The sequence below is a fragment of the Papio anubis genome, unplaced genomic scaffold, assembly GCF_008728515.1.
Source record: "Papio anubis isolate 15944 unplaced genomic scaffold, Panubis1.0 scaffold26, whole genome shotgun sequence".
NCBI lineage: Eukaryota > Metazoa > Chordata > Mammalia > Primates > Cercopithecidae > Papio > Papio anubis.
Genome location: NW_022162676.1, coordinates 160481 through 182313, shown reverse-complemented (window position 1 = coordinate 182313; position 21833 = coordinate 160481). Strand labels below are relative to the sequence as shown.

The 21833-nt window shown below is 38.4% G+C and overlaps 1 protein-coding gene and 1 long non-coding RNA gene across 2 annotated transcripts; one reads left to right on the top strand and one right to left on the bottom strand.

Annotated features, from left to right (window-relative positions):
• Positions 1 to 485: 485 nt before the first annotated feature.
• LOC108583251 lies at positions 486 to 3084 on the bottom strand. Its single transcript, XR_001897662.3, has 2 exons — positions 2915 to 3084; positions 486 to 1822 (listed from the first exon to the last, which is right to left on the bottom strand). It is a non-coding gene; the product is annotated as an uncharacterized LOC108583251 (long non-coding RNA).
• Positions 3085 to 3101: 17 nt separating this feature from the next.
• Positions 3102 to 21313, top strand: LOC110741910 (cyclin-Y-like protein 2). The gene is made up of 2 exons (XM_021930948.1): positions 3102 to 3717; positions 20842 to 21313. Exons 1-2 carry the CDS (start codon positions 3507 to 3509, stop codon positions 20952 to 20954), a joined length of 324 nt encoding a protein of 107 aa, XP_021786640.1. The 5' UTR covers positions 3102 to 3506; the 3' UTR covers positions 20955 to 21313.
• Positions 21314 to 21833: the final 520 nt, after the last annotated feature.

Sequence of the window (21833 nt, the reverse complement as noted above, 5' to 3'; positions counted from 1 at the left end):
TAGCCAGCATAGTGAAGGTTATAGGATAAGCCTAGGCAAATCTAGATAACAGACATCTGGGTTGCATAGCAATGGTTATGCGCAATCCTGAGTTATGAACCTGTTACAATTTGATTAACTGTCTTTGTCCTGCCTCTGTATCCTGCTTTCACCCCACCGTAAGCTTGCTTCAAGCTAGCTACCCCCTTTTGTAAAGCGTGTATAAAAGTCAAGTGCTGTCTTTGTTTTGGGCTCAGTCTTTGGATGTGAGTCTGCTGGGCCTGAGTGCAGTCAATAAAAGATTCTCCAGTTTTAACCCGAGGTCTCTCTTGTTTTAACCCGAGGTCTCTCTTGTCCTCCTAAATCCCACAACAATATAACACTGATCTTTTGAATGCCATAAAATCTTTCTTGCCTCTAAACCAACACTTCATTCTACAGTTTAATCTTCTTTCCACTTTTTCTGTTCTCTTAGCTTAAGAAAAGATTATGACAAACTCTTTGTATGTTTTTCATATGTACTTGCAAAAGATTATACAATTTTATTGTGATTATTCTTGCTTTAGGCTGAAACTTCCTAATCTTCCCTTAGAGATTGTGGCATAGCATGCTAGTTTCCCTTTCATAGCCAATTGTTTCTTCTGCATTTATCACCCTAGCTATGTGATCATGTTTTCTGAGCTTCCGTGCAGCTTGCTATGGCTATTTGACTAAGCTTTAAGCCAGTGATTTGTGTTATGAGTAACTTGTAAAATCCTTCCTCCTTCTTCTCTTCATCTACCGAGCAATCTGGAATGAAAATAGAATAGCTGTACATCAGTAGCCCTCCTAGGTAATGCAGGCAGGAGTGATGGCAACACGGTCTGTTAACTCCTTTACTAGAAGATAAGTTTCAGAACAATAAGAATCTTGTTTATGTTGGTCAAAGCAATATCCCCAGCACTCACACAAAGTGTATGGCATGTGCTAAGGGCTCAGGTATCAAATGAGTATTGAATGAATAAATTAGTTAGTTGACTCTGGAGTCATGAGTAAACAAGGTCTCAGCTTATTTCACATAATCAAACTCCTGATTAATTCAAATCACATTACTCTATTTTTTTCTCTTTACTGCCTCAGCCTTGCCAATGTTATAGAAAGATAAGATTTTTTAAAAATGTACATCAATATTCCTTTCCATTAAAATGTTTTGAAAGCTATTTTCATAACAATGCTTTCCAATATTTTCCTGCTTAGCAAGTTTAAAATTCCAGGACTTCAGACAATATTATTCTTAACACAGAATGTAGCCACTGGATCCTGAGGATTTCACTAGATATTAGTTACTGAAACTGAACTTTCTTGAATTCTTTTCCTTCCATTGTGGCCTCCTGCATTTCAACATATCACCTATACTTGTCCTCAAACTTTATTTAAATTTTTCAACAGAATTAAATTAAATATTAATCATCACTCCTCTGTTTTTTGAAGTGATCCTTTTCTTCCTATGATAACAATTCTTCTGGGTCCTTTTCATGGCCACTTTTGTGGTTATAGGGTTTGTAAATATATTTTTTTTTTGCAAATGCGTATCATTTTCTTAATTATTTTTTACTCTTCCTCCAAAGTTGTTGCTATTTAACTCTTCATGAGAAAAATTAACTCGTGTTTTACTTTTGTTATATACTTATTTATACTTGAGCTCCTTGATTTTTGCTCACATTGCTTTTCAAGTTACTTTCCTTTTAGAGAAGACATCATTTGGTTTTCATTAGGTGTATCAAGCTTTTCTTGATAGGTGTATCAACAAGTGTAGACTTCTCTGTACATAATTTTCTTTTTCCGGAGTAGATTTTTGAAAAGTCTATTAAAATAGAGAAAAATAAAAATCTTCAAAAGAACTCTTCCTAAACCTCCCCTCTACCAGAAATATTTCTATAGTCACATAGTCCTTTCTCCCTTCTTGCTTTTGTCTGAGTCCAAAACTAATCTGTCCTTGATCTGCATTTCATGCACTTGTGCCTTCTCAGGGCCTTTTGTGTTTTTTCTTCCCTCTTGACTTCAAAAATGAGGTTTCTGTATTGGCTCTTACCCTTTAACATACAAGTATACCCACCCTTCTAAAAAATCTCAGAATAAAAAGGCTTGCTTTACAATATATCTCCTTTACTACCTCATCTCTCTTCTCAGTGAAATATTTGGGAGTACATAACCTACAATATCACTTCCTCTAAAAGCTTGACTTCCACCTTCACTTTCTGATAATCAGGCTGGGGGAATTGGGGAATATAGACTACCTGGGATCAAATCCTGGCCACCCCTGAGCAGTCATGTGACTTTGGGGAGCTTACTTCTTCATCTCAATTTCTTCTGTAAAATTTGTAAATGTGATTATTTCTGAGGGTTAAATGAGCATACCACAGTTGGAACACTGTCAGGCACTTACTGCTTGCCAGTTGTTGACTCTTCATCTTTATTGAATTAGGACTATGGTCCTAAGAGTAATAAGGACTACTTTATGGTTCTCAAGTTTGTATGAGAAAATCATGCTTAGTGCATTGTTAATCAAAGAAAGGAAATCAGAAAAACCCTGCCATGGAAGGAAGAAACATATGGGAAAAAGGGAGTTGGATAGTTTCAGTATTTCAGAGCTTGTGGGGACAAGTTAGGTCCCTATTTTATAAATAAGGAAGTGGAGGCAGGATGTGTCCTAGGATCTCATGCAAGATACACAGCAATAACTATTAAGAGTAGAACTAGGGTCCCAGTAATTGATATGGACAAAGTTGTGACAAAAATTACCCCTTGGAAGACAGGAGGGGAGTGTTTAGATACAAAAACGTTCAACAATTTAGGCATATCTAAATTCAGTGAGCAAATGAAAAATGTTCTACTTGGCAAAAAGGACTTGCTAATGGGACCCATTCTACTAACTGGGACTTCCTGCAGAACTCACAGAGGAGGATGGCTTCGAGTAACAAATCGGCCTGTGCTTTCCTTAGGACCCAAAAGCTCAGAAAGCCTATGATGAATGAAAGCCTTTGTCCCAACAGCACTGCACCAAGGGGCCAGGAAAGCAGCAGCATCCTAAGTCACAGGGTGAGGTAGCCCAGGCTGGGACACTGTGAGCTGTGGGGCAGGGCATTGTGAACAATGGGATGGGGCAGCTGGGCGGGGCATTGTGAGCCACATGCCTGGGCTCCCCCTGGGTCAGTGGGCTTCAGTCTGGAGGTGATTGCAGAAGGAGGAGCAGCTCCCTCTGTAGTCTCTTCAGGCAGTAGTTGTGTCTCTTCAGCGTTTGTTGGGTTCACAACTTATTTAAAAACCAGCTGGTCTTCACCCTCCCAGACAAGTCAGCTCACAGGAGGCGGTGGGGTGCGGGCCTTGGCCTGAGCCCCACCTGGGGCCGAGCTGTGGGGCAGGCAGGAGAGTAGCAGGCAAGACCATCTCTGCAGGTGCAGCGAAGCCCTGGCCTAGAACAGCCGATGTGAGAGGCCAAACCTTCAAGCTAAGGCACAGGTAGTGGCAGAGAGGAGTAGAGGAGCCCCATGGGGAACACACTGAACTGTTGTGTGTGCCCCAAGTGGGGCTGGCACTGGAGTCGTGTGTGGCCCTGTGAGTCTGAGATCTGTGAGGCAGCAACTGGGAACACAGCGCCAGTAGCACCAGTACCTGCTGCTGTAGAGTCTACCGAATTTGCTTTTGAAGCTGTTGAGTGTCTCCATGTACACCACATCCATGACCGAGAGATGCCAGAAGGTAAGGAGGTGATGGATGACATCTGCCCTTGGCACGCCTTTGGCTGCCACTGTCCCCAGGGTCCCCTGGGAGGTATCCTTCACATCGGCCTCCTTCATGCCTGTAGCCAGCTTTTCCAGGTCTGGGCACCAGGAACAAAGACTGGCTCTGCCTTGCATTCCCACTCCTTCGTCCTTCCCCACAGGGTCCAGTCAATTTCTTTCCTCCCTACCTAAATGCTCGTGCTGTCTCATCTCATTCTTCCAGGCTGGCATGGGACCCTCCATTTTGTGCCTCTTCCTGTTTGTGTCTCTATTTATTATCCTTTGGCATAATAAGCATTATTTGAGGCTTTTTTTTTCGTATATTCTTTCCTGTTTCTAAATAATGTCTCAAATACCCCAGCATTCCAGTACCTATCGCATTCTCTCTCTTTACCTATTCAGATGGTACCTAAATAAAGGAACCAGGTAAGTGCCCAAGTGTTCCCTTCCTTCCATTTATTAGAGTATGGAAGAAATAATACTAATACTAATACTCAGGACAATTCATACCCAAATATTTTGGAATTTCTTATTTAAATTCAAAATAGAGGTTGCCATGGTATTCTTAATAGGTTGTTTTAAGTCACCTTGATAGAAGCTGCTAGTTCCTTCTAACTATAATTTGAACACAGAAGGAAAGAAAATAGAGTGTGCTTAAAATAATTGGGAAAGATGTGAAATGTTACTGCCAGGGCTGCAGAAAAATTAGCGTGTTTTTCCCTCCAAAGGAATTTACCCATGAAGTTCTGTTTACTTTAAAATTCCCAGTTTATGCTGGGCGTGGTGGCTCATGCCTGTAATCCCAGCACTTTGGGAGGCCTAGCCAGGTGGATCACCTGAGGTCCAGAGTTTGAGACCAGCCTGGCCAGCATGAGAAAACCACGTCTCTACTAAAAATAAATAAATAAATATTAGCCAGGCATGGTGGTGGGCACCTGTAATCCCAGCTACTTGGGAGGCTGAGGCAGAAGAATCTCTTGAACCTGGGAGGCAGAGGTTACCATGAGCTGAAATGTGCCATCAGATTCTAGCCTGGGTGACAGAGCAAGACTCTGTCTCAAGAAGGAAAGAAAGAAAATTCCCAGTTTAACACAAAATGGGTCTCCAGATTTATTCTGGTGACTTAACAGACTTTGTTTACCTACTTGTTCTAAAAGAGAGGTGAGGTGGTTCATGGTCAAAAGTTTCAAAGAGATGAAACATAAGTTTAGACTTCAATTTGTAATGTAAAGATTGAAAGTTAAAATGCCAGACCTTAACTACGTGACAGTGTTTGTTGCCATGGTTCTTCCTTCCCCCTCCTGCCAGAAGCATCTTGTTCAAAGATAAGAGAGTTGGAGTTCTTCAGACTTTAAACTGCTGGGAGAGGCAGGGGGATGGGAGGAGGTAGAAGAGAGGAAACATTTGAAATTTTGCCTCTAAAATTTTGGAAAGAGATAAATCTAGGTAAAAATAATTCTGGGTAACAATATGTCTTGAATAAAAAGTCAATCTTACAAAATAGAAAACATTGTATCGTAAAGATATTTAAATCCAGTTAGTTCATTGGTTTCATTTAAATGTCAGAGATTTCATTAATTTAGAGGAAATGTCTTATAGCTCTTCTATATAAACTTTGGTTGGGCTCTTAAGTTTTTAAAAAGGTAGAATAATTAAGACTCATGATGAATGTGACTTTGTAACTGGGATGTACTATACTCACTTTTCAGGATATTTCAGAATTGTCTTAAAATAAATAAATACGTTATGTGAATTAATTGATTATACCTTTATCTGCAAAGCATGTAAGTACTTGTGTAAACTTCTGCTTTGCTTGGAGGTATAAGGTTAGACTCTGGGTGATTTTACACACAAGTTAGTAAATGGGTAGTTTGGAGTGAGAGCCCAAAATAGGCTCTCAATTTTCATTCTTTAGGATTTACAACACCTTTTTTTTTTTTTTTTTTTTTTGAGATGGAGTCTCACTCTGCTGCCAGGCTGGAGTGCAGTGGTGCGATCTCAGCTCTCTGCAACCTCCACCTCCCGGGTTCAAGCAATTCTTCTGCCTCAGCCTTCCAAGTAGCTGGGACTACAGGCGCATTGCCAACACGCCCAGCTAATTTTTGCATTTTTTAGTAGAGACAGGGTTTCGCCATGTTGGCCAGGATGGTCTCGATCTCTTGACCTCGTGATCTGCCCACCTCAGCCTCCCAAAGGGCTGGATTACAGGCATGAGCCACCTCACCTGGCCTAGAACACATTTTATGTATGTCTCATTTGACCCCTCCAAATACAGATAAGGCCTGTGTATGTTCTCCCTATATTGCTAAAGAAGAAACAAAAAGATCTTAAATGACTAGTAAGACAGCTACTAAACAGAACTAAGGTTTTTAAGTCCTCAGAATGACATGGAAATGATAGATATGCTGAATTTAGTTCTTTAGAGTTTTTAAAACTTCAGAATACATCTTATATTTTACCTGTAAAGTAGACGTCTTTTAAAATGATTTTTTAAATGATTTATTCCATTTAAAGTTCATTTTACACAACTCAAAGACAACATTTACCTCTTCATTTTTTTTTTTTTCTAAATAAAAGAGAGTCTGACTATGTTACCCATGCTAGCCTCAAACTGCTGACCTGGGCTCAGTATATTTTTCCACCACAGCCTCCTGAGTTGCTGGGACTACAGGCATCTGTCATCTTGCCTGGCCCTATCTCATGTCTATACATTTATTTCAATGGGTAAGAATAAAAGTAGAGGTAGTGAAATAGCCCAGGTTTGTCATTCAAATAAACAAGTTGATAAATTCTAAAGAATTTCTCTTGGTTACTGTGAATTGAAGCTGAGAGTGCATAGGACAGGAGAAGGTGGCAAGAGGCAGGTAAGGGACCAGGCATTAAGCATAGGGTGATAATGAGTGTTACAGCAGAATAGCTCTTAAAAAGAGTCTGAGCACAGAATTTCTCATTTTGTGTTGATTACCATGACCATTAACTTTTTATTTCAATTTGTCTTTTTAATTGTATTTGTGTGGAATTCGATAAAACAATAAGCGAATTTCAGCATTTGCCTATTAACTTTTCATAGAAACACAGAAGAACACCAAATGATAAAAGTATAGACACATTGAAAGTTTGCTTTTAAAATCTTTATCTGAGACAATTTTATATTGGTATTCCTGGAAACTGAGAAATTTCTACTTAGATGTGAAACATCTTGGTTTTTTATAATGAGGAAGTGAATTATTTCGGTTGTTTAGAAAAAAAATAGACACAAATTATGCTCTACTTTTGTCTTCTCTCCTGAAACATTTCAGAAGAACATGATTTATTTAAGCCATTTCAAAGAGCTGTTTCTAAGAACTCAGAAGTGTTTTTTACTACCTTACCTTCATAGCAGCATAGCGAATGTTGCTCAAGATAGTAACCATAACACAAAATAAGGTACTGTGATCTTATTATCCAGTTTCACTATTACTCACCAATTTTTCATACAGCCTTTTATGTTCTGACTGTAGAAACATTACTGATTTGGGGAGTAAAGGTGCTCTCCGGTGACCCATTTCTTTCCCCTACCCTGGGGGTGAGCGAAAGCAAGAATGGACAATATGAAGTGAAAAAGCCTCTGAGCAACAGACTTGTCCTCTTTTCAGTAGCTATTTTTTTTTTTTTAATTTATTTATTATTATTATACTTTAAGTTGTAGGGTACATGTGCATAACATACTCCTTTCCATTGTGTTTGATGGAAAACATACAGAAAATACAGAAAAGTAATTTGTTATACTCAGAATACTCAAAGCTAACATTCATTATGATTCTGGTATTAATTCTTTCTTAATCTTTATGCATGTGAATATAACATTTCTTCAAAAACAAGATTACTGTAGATGTGCTGCTTCCTAACTTTACCTAACATAGTGAAATAATGACATAAGTTCCTGAAACAGTGCTTGACACCTAGAGAGCACTCCAGGATGTCTTTCCATGCCTGTGCACCTGCACCCTGTTCTACCTCATGCCTTCTAATAGAATCTTGGTATACCATGGACTGGTTGGAACATTACTTATTTACCTATCATTTATGATTGGACATCTTTTATAGTAACATCATACACAGTTCCATTTTGTTTGATCCTAGGGACACAAATAAAAAATGTTCTTTGATAATTGGTGCATTGTACTTCCCTATAAAATTCAGATGTATATTTTTGTCTCAGAACATGAATCAACGGGATGAGTCATTTTGTAGTTAAGGTAGTTTAGTATTAAATGTTCCTTTGCCAAACTGAAGTTAACCATTGACTTTTCACGGGACATTAGAAATTCTCATTAAAGTTTTTGTGATTCTTGGTAGCTCTTTTGTGGTTCTTGGAAGTTCTGAATAGCTGCCCCTTTAAGAGTTCTGATGCTGTCTTAGATGACCAATCAAGAGACAGCACTAGAAGAAATCTTAGAAGATGTGGGAAAACTGGGAGAAGCTTAACTAGTTTTAGGTATGCTGAAACATATCTAATGAGCATATGTGTTCTAGATGCAGGGCAAATGGAACTACACAAGACAGACTCCCCATCCTAACTCTGAACCTTACCTTCTAGAGGGAGCTAGGGATCAATAGCACATGGATAATCAAGAATATGAGGTGGTGAAATGTTTAGAAGAAAGTAAAACAGAGCAGTAGATTGAGGAGGAGGGCAGTTTTACAGTAGGGAAGGAGGCGGACATTGGCTGCTTTCCTTAGGTGACATGTGATCAGTTCTAAAAGTGAGGGGAACCTTGTGAGGATGTGGGGAGCTTCCACACAGAGGAATAACTGCTTTTGAGGTCCTTATATGGAAGCAAACTTGGTTTGACCAAAGGACAGAAAAACACAAGGGTGGCTGCAGCAGATTGAAAGACAGGTGGTTAAGACCTTACAGAAAGACAAGGATGGCTGCAGCTGAGTGAAAGGCAGTCCAGGTGGGTTAAGACTTTGTATGCAATGTGAGTCCTGACAAAGATTATAGACTTTGTGATGAGAATCCATTGGAGGAATATAGCCCAGGAAATACTGCTAGTTCTTTAAGAAAAAGATCAGATTAGCTGCTTTGTGAGAATATGCTGGGATGCAGGTGAAGGTGGAAGCAGGTAGACCAGCTAGGAGGCTGATGGAGTGGTTCAGATGAGAGTCAACAGTGAACAGAAAAATAAGAAGGACCTAAAATAGGCTGACTTGAGGAAATTAAGTGAATCCAGAAGTAGGTAACAAAGTGATCAATAGGCAAGTCACAAAAAAAATGCAGATGATCTTTAAACACATATTAACATGTAAGAGAAAGGCAAATGAAAACTATGCTGCAGTTTCTCTCTTATTGGGAGAAATTTCAAAAACTTACCAATACATTCTTTGGTGTAGCTGTGAAGGAAGTTGTGTCCATATGTTGCTGGTGGAAATGCAAAGTGGTTCGGCTCCATGAAGAAAAACTTGACATAATCTTACAGCATTGTAAATGCATTTATTTATTTATTTTATTATACTTTAAGTTCTAGGGTACATGTGCACATGTGCAGGTTTGATACATAGGTATACATGTGCCATGTTGATTTGCTGCACTCATCAACTCATCATTTACTTAGGTATTTCTCCTAATGCTATCCGTCCCCCAGTCCCCCACCCCACAACACACCCCAGTGTGTGATGTTCCCCATCCTGTGTCCAAGTGTTCTCATTGGTCACTTCCCACCTACGAGTGAGTGATATGGTGTTTGGTTTTCTAACTTTGTGATAGGTTGCTGAGAATGATGGTTTCCAGCTTCATCCATGTCCATACAAAGAACATGAACTCATCCTTTTTTATGACTGTATTAGTATTCCATGGTGTATATGTGCCACATTTTCTTAGTCTAGTCTATCATTGATGGACATTTGGGTTGGTTCCAAATCTTTGCTATTGTGAATAGTGCTGCAATAAACATACATGTGCATATGTCTTTATAGTAGAAAGATATATAATCCTTTGGGTATATACCCAGTAATGGGATTGCTGGGTCAAATGGTATTACTAGTTCTAGATCCTTGAGGAATGGCCACCAGTGGAGGCTGCAGAACAACAAAGATTGTCTTCCACAATGGTTAAACTATTGTGGAACCTATTGGGGGTAGGTTCCCCCAATATTCTTCCATTTGTTTGTGTCCTCTTTTATTTCATTGAGCAGTGGCTTGTAGTTCTCCTTGAAGAGGTCTTTCACATCCCTTATAAGTTGGATTCCTAGGTATTCTATTCTCTTTGTAGCAGTTGTGAATGGGAATTCACTAATGATTTGGCTCTCTGTTTGTCTGTTATTGGTGTATAGGAATGCTTGTGATTTTTGCACATTGATTTTGTATCCTGAGACTTTGCTGAAGTTGCTTATCAGGTTAAGGAGATTTGGGGCTGAGATGATGAGGTTTTCTAAAGCATGTCATCTTCAAACAGGGACAATTTGACTTCCTCCTTTCCTAATTGAATACCCTTTATTTATTTCTCTTGCCTGATTGCCCTGGGCAGAACTTCCAACACTGTGTTGAATAGGAGTGGTGAGAGAGGGCATCCTTGTCTTGTGCCGGTTTTCAAAGGGAATGCTTCCAGTTTTTGCCCATTCAATATGATATTGGCTGTGGGTTTGTCATAAATAACTTTTATTATTTTGAGATACATTCCATCAATACCTAGTTTACTGAGAGTTTTTAGCACGAAGGGCTATCGAATTTTGTCAAAGGCCTTTTCTGGATCTATTGAGATAATCATGTGGTTTTTGTCATTGGTTTTGCTTATGTGATGGATTACATTTATTGATTTGCATATGTTGAACCAGCCTTGCATCCCAGGGATGAAGCCAACTTGATCGTGGTGGATAAGCTTTTAGATGTGCTGCTGGATTCAGTTTGCCAGTATTCTATTGAGGATTTTTACATCCATGTTCATGAGGGATATTGGTGTGAAATTCTCTTTTTCTGTTGTGTCTCTGCCAGGCTTTGGTATCAGGATGATGCTGGCCTCATAAAATGAGTTACAGAGGACTCCCTCCTTTTCTATTGATTGCAGTAGTTTCAGAGGAATGGTACCACCTCCTCTTTATACCTCTGGTAGAATTCGGCTGTGAATCATTATGGTCCTGGAGTTTTTTTTGGTGGTACACTATTAATTTCAGAGCCTGTTATTGGTCTATTCAGGGATTCAACTTCTTCCTGGTTTAGTCTTGGAAGGGTGTATGTGTCCAGGAATTTATCCATTTCTTCTAGATTTTCTAGTTTATTTGTGTAGAGGTGTTTATAGTATTCTCTTATGGTAGTTTGTATTTCTGTGGGATCAGTGGTGATATCCCCTTTATCATTTTTTATTGCATCTTTGATTCTTCTCTCTTTTCTTCTTTATTAGTCTTGCTAGTGATCTATCAATTTTGTTGATCTTTTCAAAAACCAACTCCTGGATTCATTGATTTTTTGAAGTGTTTTTTGTCTCTATCTCTTTCAGTTCTCCTCTGATCTTACTTATTTCTTGCCTTCTGCTAGCTTTTGAATTTGTTTGCTCTTGCTTCTCTAGTTCTTGATGTTAGAGTGTCAATTTTAGATCTTTCCTGCTTTCTCTTGTGGGCATTTAGTGCTATAAATTTCCCTCTATACACTGCTTTAAGTGTGTCCCAGATATTCTGGCACATTGTGTCTTTGTTCTCATTGGTTTCAAAGAACATCTTTATTTCTGCCTTCATTTCATTATTTCTGCCTTCATTTCGTTATTTACTCAGTAGTCATTCAGGAGCAGTTTGTTCAGTTTCCATGTAGTTGTGTGGTTTTGATTGAGTTTCTCAATCCTGAGTTCTATTTTGATTGTACTGTGCTGTGAGAGACAGTTTGTTGTGATTTCTGTTCTTTTACATTTGCTGAGGAATGCTTTACTTCCAATTATGGGGTCAATTTTAGAATAAGTGCCATGTGGTGCTGAGAAGGATGTATGTTCTGTTGATTTGTGGTGGAAAGTTCTGTAGATGTCTATTAGGTCTGCTTGGTGCAGAGCTGAGTTCAAGACCTGGATATCTTTGTTAACCTTCTATCTTGTTGATCTGTCTTATATTGACAATGGACTGTTAAAGTCTCCCATTATTATTGTGTGGGAGTCTAAGTCTCTTTGTGGGTCTCTAAGGACTTGCTTTATGAATCTGGGTGCTCCTGTATTGGGTGCATATATAGGATAGTTAGCTCATCTTGTTGAATTGATCCCTTTAACATTATGTAATGGCCTTGTTTGTCTCTTTTGATCTTTGTTGGTTTAAAGTCTGTTTTATCAGAGACTAGGATTGTAACCCTTGCTTTTTTTGCTTTTCATTTGTTTGGTAGACCTTTCTCCATCCCTTTATTTTGAGCCTTTATATGTCTCTGCATGTGAGATGGGTCTTCTGAATACAGCACACTGATGGGTCTTGACTCTTTTTCCAATTTTGGCAGTCTGTGTCTTTTAATTGGGGCATTTAGCCTATTTACATTTAAGGTTAATATTGTTACATGTGAATTTGTTCCTGTCATTATGATGCTAGCTGGTTTATTTTGCTCATTAGTTGATGCAGTTTCTTCAATGGTCTTTACAATTTGGCATATTTTTTCAGTAGGCGGTACCGGTTGATTCTTTCCATGCTTAGTGCTTCCTTCAGGAGCTCTTGTAAGGCAGGCCCAGTGGTGACAAAATCTCTCAGCATCCGCTTGTCTGTAAAGGATGTTATTTCTCCTTCACTTATGAAACTTAGTTTGGCTGGATATGAAATTCTGGGTTGAAAATTCTTTTCAAGAATGTTGAATATTGGCCCCCACTCTCTTCTGACTTGTAGGGTTTTTGCCAAGAGATCCGCTCTTAGTCTGATGGGCTTCCCTTTGTGGGTAACCCGATCTTTCTCTTGGGCTGCCCTTAACATTTTTTCCTTCATTTCAACTTTGGTGAATCTGACAATTATGTATCTTGGGGTTGCTCTTCTGGAGGAGTATCTTTGTGGTGGTCTCAGTATTTCCTGAATTTGAATGTTGGTCTGCCTTGCCAGGTTGGAGAAGTTCTCCTGGATGATATCCTAAAGAGTGTTTTCCAAGTTGGTTTCATACTCCCCATCCTTTCAGGTACATCTATCAAACATAGATTTGGTCTTTTCACATAGTCCCATATTTCTTGAAGGCTTTGTTCATTTCTTTTTACTCTTTTTCTCTAACCTTGTCTTCTCTCTTTATTTCATTAATTTGATCTTCAATCACTGATACCCTTCTGTCCTCTTGATCGAACTGGCTGTTGAAGCTTGTGCATGTGTTATGAAGTGCTCATGCCATGCTTTTCAGCTCCATCAGGTCATTTAAGGTCTTCTCTACACTGTTTATTCTAGTTAGCCATTCATCTAACCTTTTCTCAAGCTTTTCATCTTCCTTGCAATGGGTTTGAACATGCTTCTTTAGCTCAGAGAAGTTTGTTATTACTGACCTTCTGAAGCCTACTTCTGTCAACTCATCAAAGTCATTCTCCATCCAGCTTTGTTCCATTGCTGGCAAGGAGCAGCGATCCTTTGGAAGATAAGAGGCACTCTGGTTTTTAGAATGTTCAGCTTTTCTGTTCTGGTTTCTCCCCATCTTTGTGGTTTTATTTTCCGATGTTTGACACTGGTGACGTACAGGTAGAGTTTTGGTGTAGATGTCCTTTTTGTTTATATTCATACTATTCCTTTCTCTGTGTTAGTTTTCCGTGTAATAGACAGTTCTCTCAGCTTCAGGTCTGTTGGAGTTTGCTGGAGGTCCACTCCAGACGCTGTTTGCCTGGGTATCACCAGCAGAGGCTGCAGAACAGCAAATATTACAGAGCAGCAAATATTGCTGCCTAATCTTTTCTCTGGAAGCTTCATCTCAGAGGGGCACCCAGCTGTATGAGGTGTTGGTCAGCCCCTACCTGGAGGGGTCTCCAAGTTAGGCTACACAGGGGTCATGGACCCACTTGAGGAAGCAGTCTGCCCATTCTCAGAGTACAAACATCATACTGGGAGAACCACTGCTGTATTCAGAGCTATCAAATTGGGACCTTTAAGCCTGCAGAAGCTGTCTGCTGCCTTTTGTTCAGCTATGCCCTGCCCACAGAGGTGGAGTCTATAGAGGCAGTAGGCCTTGCTGAGTTGTGGTGGGCTCCGCCCAATTCGAGCTTCCAGGTCACTTGTTTACCTACTCAAGCTTCTCAATGGCAGATGCCCCTCCCCTAGCCACACTGCTGCCTTGCCATTCGATCTCAGACTGCTGTGCTAGCAGTGAGCAAGGCTCCATGGGTGTGGGACCCACTAAGCCAGGCGCGGGAGAGCATCTCCTTGTCTGCCAGTTGCTAAGACCTTGGGAAAAGCACAGTATTTGGGCAAAAGTGTCCCGTTTTTCCAGGTACAGTCTGTCATGGCTTCCCTTGGCTAGGAAAGGGAAATTCTCCAGCCCCTTGAGCTTCCCTGGTGAGGCGATGCCCCGCCCTGCTTTGGCTTGCCTTCCATGGGCTGCACCCATTGTCCAACCAGTCCCAATGAGATGAACCAGGTACCTCAGTTGGAAATGCAGAAATCACCCATCTTCTGCATCGATCACACTGGGAGCTGCAGCCTGGAGCTGTTCCTATTCTACCATCTTGGAACAGATCCCCTGTAAAAGCATTTAAATCCAGAAATTCTACTGTGAATAATTTTTCCTGAAGGTGTACCCATGAATATAAAACAATATAAACACAAAATTTTTGTTCTATTATTTTCAATAGCAAAATGTTGGAAATAACTCAAATGTCTAGAAAGGGACTGGTAAAATAAACTGATTTCATGCAGAGGAGAACTATGGAGCTGTAAAAAAGAAAGAAACTGATTTCATGCAGAGGAAAAAAGAAAGAAACTGATTTCTTGCAGAGAAAGAACCTAATTTCATGCAGAGTAAAAAAGAAAGAAACTGATTTCATGCAGAGGAGAACTATGGAGCTGTAAAAAAGAAAGAAATCTCTCTTTACTGCTATGGAGTGATTTCCAGGTTATATTATGTAAAAAAAAGCCAGGAGGGACTAGGTGCAGTCGCTCATGCCTGTAATCTCACACTTTGGGAGACCAAGGTGGGCGGATCACGAGGTTAGGATATCAAGACCATCCTGGCTAACACAGTGAAACCCTGTCTTTACTAAAAATACAAAAAATTAGCCGGACGTGGTGGCAGGCAACTATAGTGCCAGCTACTTGGTAGGCTGAGGCAAATGGTGTGAACCCAACAGGTAGAGCTTGCAGTGAGCTGAGATTGCGCCACTGTACTCCAGCCTGGGCAACACACAGCGAGACTCCATCTCAAACAAAACAAACAAAAAGCAAGGAGGAGAATGTATAGTAATATACATAAAAGAAGGCAGGGAAAATATGTACTTGCTTACTGTAAAAAAAAAAAAAAAAAAAAAAAAAAAAAAAAAACTGGAAGAGATTCTTGATCATGATGTGTGACAGTTTTTCCCTTAACTTCAGTGGGTGGACAAAGTACATATTTGCTCAGGATGTTATTTTGGCATTGGTTTTCTAGTGAATGTTAACCATTCATTTTTTGCTTTTGAGTTAATTTGTGAAAGCTTTTCTTTGTAATTTATTGTGCATTTTTTAGTATATACATTGCTTTTGCATTTCATTTGATCCTCATAAAGTTTTGAATTTGTTGATATAAGAATTATACTTGTTTTACATGTTAGGACAAGGCCTCTGAGAAGTACAAATCAGGGTTATCAAGGTTTGGATATATAAGACTTGATAAACCAAGAGTGTAAATTCTACATAAGACTAGAATTTATACAGTGACTCATATGAATTTAATTGAATACCCTTTTTATTTTACCTTCTTAACGTTTATTAAAGTAATTAGGCTTTAGAGTTAAAACTGTAACATTCAATGGTGAGAAATGAAAAGGAGGTACTTATAAACCAGAAGTGTTCTTTTTCTTTTAAAGACAGATTATTGCTGTCACACAAGCTGGAGTGCAATGGCATGATCGTAGCTCACTGCAGCCTTGAACTCCTGGGCTCAATCTATTCTCCCACCTCAGAGCATCTGAAGTAACTATGACTATGCCTGGTTAATTTTCAAAATATATTTTATAGAGATGAGGGTCTCACTGTGTTGTCCTGGCTGGTCTCAAACTCCTGGTGTCAAGCAATTCTCCCACATTGACTTCCCAAAGTGTTGGGATTACAGGCATAAGTCACCACACCTGGCCCAGAAATGTTCTTAAAAGCATAAGAAGTAGAGTTAAGTGCTCTTAAGACATATATAGGCCAGGTGCACTGGCTCACGCCTGTAATCCCAGCACTTTGGGAGACCGAGGCAGGCGGATCACAAGGTCAGGAGATCGAGACCATCCTGGCTAACACCCATCTCTACTAAAAATACAAAAATTAGCCAGGCGTGGTGGAGGGCACCTTTAGTCCCAGCTACTGGGGAGGCTGAAGCAGGAGAATGGGGTGAACCTGGGAGGCGGAGCTTGCAGTGAACCGAGATCGCTCCACTGCACTCCAGCGTAGGTGACAGTGCGAGATTATGAAAAAAAAAAATAAAAAGAAAGAAATACATAAAGGGGGAAAGTATGCTACCTAATATAAAATGTCACAGCTCAGTCATAGTCACTAAAACAGATCGAGGAGTTAAAAAGATATGGCAAGACTGAGAACTGACATGGAGGAACAGCAGTGGTTAGGAAGCCGGAGGTGGGCTTCTCCAACCTGGGAAAGCAGAATCAAAGCATGAGTAAGCCTAAGATGGGCACAGAGGAGCTCCACGTGTGCCCTCAGGTGATACAGGCAGGCCAGCTCAAGGCTATCAGGTAGATAGCATCTGAAGTGTGAAAAGTCTGGCATTAGATGAAATCTCAAACTGCATAATAATTGAGAGTCTTGGAATGTTTTTATGGGCCATAAAACTAATACCAGGTACAGTATAGGGATGATAGAGAAGGTCGGTAAATGCAGTAAGCCTTTACATAAACAGATGCCCAGCAGTTGGCTAGAAAGTGTTGATGTACTTTATTTAATTTGGATACATGAAAGTAATATGTTGAAATTAACCTCTTTCTCTGAATATTCTCCTTCTGTCAGTCAATTCTTTAATTACTGCCTTCTCCCTTTAATATTTTGACAAGAAAAATTATTTCTTGCCAGTTTACAGTTGCATTTTAACACCTTTCACCTTTAATAATGCATTTTACTTATTCTAAATTGCATACATTGTTTTGTTACGTTTTTAACATCTTTACAATTGAGATAGATCTTATGACTAATAGAATCTTAGAGAAAAACCAGTATTCAGGGTCAGTGGGTCTACAGATTCCTTCTTCTGAGGGATGTTTACATTTAGACCTGAGCATAACTTTTTTAAGTCATACATTTCCCCATCATTCTATTATGCTACCAGATTACATTGTAATTTAAATTGATAATACAAAAATGCTGGGTCTTAAAATACAGTGATAGTTATAGCCCCTAATCATGAGATCAAAAATATTTTCCTAGTTTCAAACATTTTAGGAGGTTACAAAAATAATTTTTGAAGGCATTCACATGTAAGTTGTGTAGTTATTGTGTTTTTATCCTCTGGATGTCTCTAAATCTCTACATATGCCTGTTTATGGAGTCTAATATTTTATTTAATGATTGGCCATCTTTTGTGACAATGAAAAGCGAGTAGTGTGATTTCTCAGAGTCTTCTTAGGCTCTTGGGAAAAGAGTTAATGGAGAATGCAGAAATAACAGTGTATGTGTATAAGTTTACTGTCTAATGACTCAAGTGTCCATTCTATAAAATAGCAATATGTGGTATTTGCCATCAGCAGAAATTACAAGTTATATAGAAAATTGTGGTAGGCTATAGACATAAAATGAATATTTTCTGTAAACCCCATACAAATAAACACTAGTAAATTCCTAGTGAATTCAGTACATATAGTATGTACAAATGATATGAAACTCATCAAAGTGGAAATAATATTGTTAACTATGGGAAAATGGTCAAAGTGTATAATCTAATAAACAAATACAAACTAGAGCCTCAATAGTGTTCCTCCTTCACATCAGTAGGAATTTTTTTAAGTATCCAAAGCTGAACTAGAAGCTAAAACTGGTGTGATTTGTAATCCCCTAATATGCCCATATCTTCTTTAGAAAGCAACTTAGCACTGTATATTGATTCATGAAAACAATGTCACCTTTGTTCTAGTCATTCCACTTTTGAAAATCTTTCCTAAGGATCTCTAAAAAAAGTACAAGATACTATACATGAAGGTTTTCTTCATAAGAACAAAACTTTGTAAATGCCTAAATCACCAACAATAGGGCATTGGCTAAGTAAAGTATAGGAATAACACTTGATTAGCCAATATTTTCCAAAGGGGTAGAGGTCATTTGTAAGAAAACAAAACATAAAGGGTGTACTGCTTAGAGTTATTTTATTTTATTTTTTTTTACCATGCATAAGGAAAACAAAAAGTAATGGTTGTGAGTTTTAAACAAGGCATTATTTTGGCTCTTGCAAATTTCTGTTCTTGATAAGACATTTCTTAAAGAAGTAAGCAAGAGACTTTTGACTATTCCTACCTTTAGCATAACCATCAATACTATCAATAGTGCTGACTAACCGGGTCTCTTACAGTTGCCAGTTGAAGAAAATCCACCTCACAATAGTTAAAAATGTTTATTGAAAAATTAACTTGTATAGCCAGGGAGTTAACAGGAGTCAGTGAGGCACTACTTGACCAAGGAATCAAATGGTATCCTCAGAACCTTCTCAGTTATGCTCTTTTCTGTTGATCTCTACTGAAAATACCCTTCTCTTGATGGCAGTGGAGCCACTGGCAACTCCTGGTCAGCTACCAGTCCTGTGCGTCAGTTCTTCCTTTCTCCTCTAGTTCTTGGGAAGTCCCAGATGAACTGTGATTGACTGGCCAACGCCTTGGTCAGATGCCCAGCATAAAACCTCAGGAATGGGGGTTGTTACTTGGGTGATCTTGTTTTATTTCCTGTATGTTTTCATTTCTTCTTGATTTTCATATTGAAATACACAGTAGCACGTCTTGGTTTTATGTGCGGGATATATGTGTATGGGCATAAGCCTGCTACTTTTGGAATCTTGTACATGATTTTTCTGGGCTTCCATGGAAAATTCCAAATTAAACATTATGACACAGGTACTGAAACATAATATGAATTCTGCAAACATTACTTGTTATGTTTCACACTGAAATGATAATATGTTTGCTTTTTTGATAGAAAGTAGTCATGGACTCTTCCAGAAGCTTTAGGTTAGGGACAGGTATACAAGTTTCTTTCTGTCATGTTGTGCACAAACGATTTTTATTTTTCCACGTAGCTAACATTATATCATCAGATTTTCAAATATGTGGGAAAAAGCTTGAAAATGACTTTTGTGTAAGTTTTTTGCATAAGAATAGTTTTCTCCCAATGAACTTCAAATCATGGAGAAAAAACAGATTTTTTAGCTATGTAATATTCTTGTGAGATGGCAGTATTATTAAAATGGATGATTCGGATTTCTGCTAAATCAGAAACTCCCAAATTATTTTTATACTAGATTCTAACCACTTTAGTTGGAGGGAAGAAAAGGATCCTGGGTAGATAAATTTGTGAATTGCTGAGTTGGACAGTATTCACTAATAGACTGATTAGTTTTTACTATATCACTGTGCACTTTGATTTTGTAAAAGCAAGGTATAGAGTGGATTGCAATTTGCTCACTAGACCCCTTTTTAAAAAGTAGAACAGTTATTAATATGTGATTTGGAAAATATTGCCTTAACTATTACTCTGTGTGGCTCTTCACCTAGTTTCTTACAAGATTGCTTAAGATAAGTGGGTTGAGATGGACAGTGCTGAGAAGTGTCATAGGTTTGTATTGTTTTCCTTTATTACAACTTGTATTATGTGATGACAAAGTTTGTGTAATAAAAATTCAGAATATTATTTTTAGTCTTGCTTAAATGGATTATCTCACTTTGGTGCAAGGTGGACTGTAAACAGACCTACCTTGACATACGTAGGGCCAACATTTTTTAGAAGCAGGTCTAAGTAAGATCTGTTTCAAAAGCACTCTTGATGAAGTCCCAAATGAATCATGCTGTTGGAAAGAAGTGAGATTTTAGCTTTGGAAATTTAGGGCAAAAGTTAAAAATCATTTTCTCACATGAAAATGTCCTTATAGATTAGAGCATTGAACTTTTTATATAGTCCATTTAAATCTACCTTGATGAATTGCCCCTGAATAAATCACAGCTAAGTAAATGAATTAGCCATGTTATTTTCTGAGGGATATTGGCCAAAAAACAGTTCTCTTTATTTTACCATATTTTATATATTTAAATAGTTTCTGACAGTAATTTTTCCACAGCATCACTTCCTGCTTGAGACTATTCCTAAAATGTGCTGCAAATATCAGTAGAGAGGCAAGTGATTATATTTTTATTTAATAAGTAGAAGGGGTAGATGCAGGAGGCAGATGAGGGGCAGGGTCCCTGGAGAATCTGTGACCTGCCTATGCACTGGGAGAATGGGGTGGGGTCACGGGAAGTTTGCATCTTGTGCAGTGGGGAGGAGCCTGGCCTCTTCAGCTTGTGTGTGGTGGCCTGGTATTCAGTCTGTGAGTTGGGAGCCCGCTGGAAGGATCCTCTCTCGCTTTTCTGAGATTTTTTTTTTCCTTTTTGCCAAATAAATTATATTCTACTCACCCTTCAATGTGTCCTTGAGCCTAATGTTTCTTGGTCATGTGACAAGAACCTGGTTTTAGCTGAACTAAGGAGCAGAGTTTTGCAGCAGAAGGAGCAGGGCATGTATATGACTTCTCTTTTGCATTAGATTATTTAGTTTTAGTCTCTTTGAAAGTCCTTGACATAGCTCAGTTTTATTCCATATATATACAGAGAGACTATAATTTTGCATTCCCAAGTAGAATTATTATATTTTTGCCTTTATTTCCTTCATATTTATTATTAGAAACTTTTTCCAGGACTATTTAAAGTGATTAAAATGAATATGTAGCTATTTTAAAAATCATTTTTTCAATTCACATAAATTATCACATTTTTTTTTCTCTGTAGGTAGAGCTTTGGAGCCAAACCCTTCTGATGATCCAAGGGCAAGCACAATCTTCCTGCGAAAATATCAAACAGATGGTGAGACGACATTGTTTTTCCACCAAGAAGACGACTGAAAACTCTCTGTCACAATGAGTGTATTATAGAAAGTATTTAGAGAAACTTACATTGGTTTAAATTTTTCAACTTTTCATATATTCAATTGTCCTGTTTTAATGTGTGATATACTTCAGTTGTTACTGTGTGAGTGAAAACATGTAAACTCTCTGTTCACACATTTTGCTACCTTTTAGCAATACCATTTGTCGTGATTTAAGAGTAGTCATAGATTTATCTTTATTCATAATTTTTTGTCTTTTGCCCTTTTTCTCTTGCTCCAAAGAGTTCATTTTAATGACGAATGATCTAATTTAGGCTACAGCTTGGTTTTTATTTAAACAAATAAAAAATCATTTGTTCATCAATGGGGATTGAATTTGTGATTTCAGCCTCTTCTTATACAGTGCTTTAACCATATGAGTTTATCACATCCAAGTTTATGCTACTCAAAACTTTTAAGCTATTAAACTTTTCCTGTTAATGTAATATAAATGTAAACATCCAGCACTACTGCTTATTTTTAAAATGTTATGTTAAATTCTAGTTTATTTGATTAAAAAGCCATACACAACCAAGTTTTTTAGTTGATTTCAACAGCAAAAATATAAATGAGGGTTCCATAATAATATTTGAAGTAATGCAGCACAATAAAATATGGGTTTCTAAGTGTGCTTTTATGGTTTGTGTAGATTTTGCCTGCCTTAAGTCAGTCATTTCTGGTCAGGACTTCTGTTTGTTCATTTTTGCATTGCTATAAAGACATACCTGAGTCTGGGTAATTTATTTTTAAAAAAAGTTTAATTGGCTCCTAGTTCTACAGGTTTTACTAGCATAGCTTCAACACCTGCTTCTGCTGAGGGCCTCACCAAGCTTACAATTATAATGGAAGGTAAAGG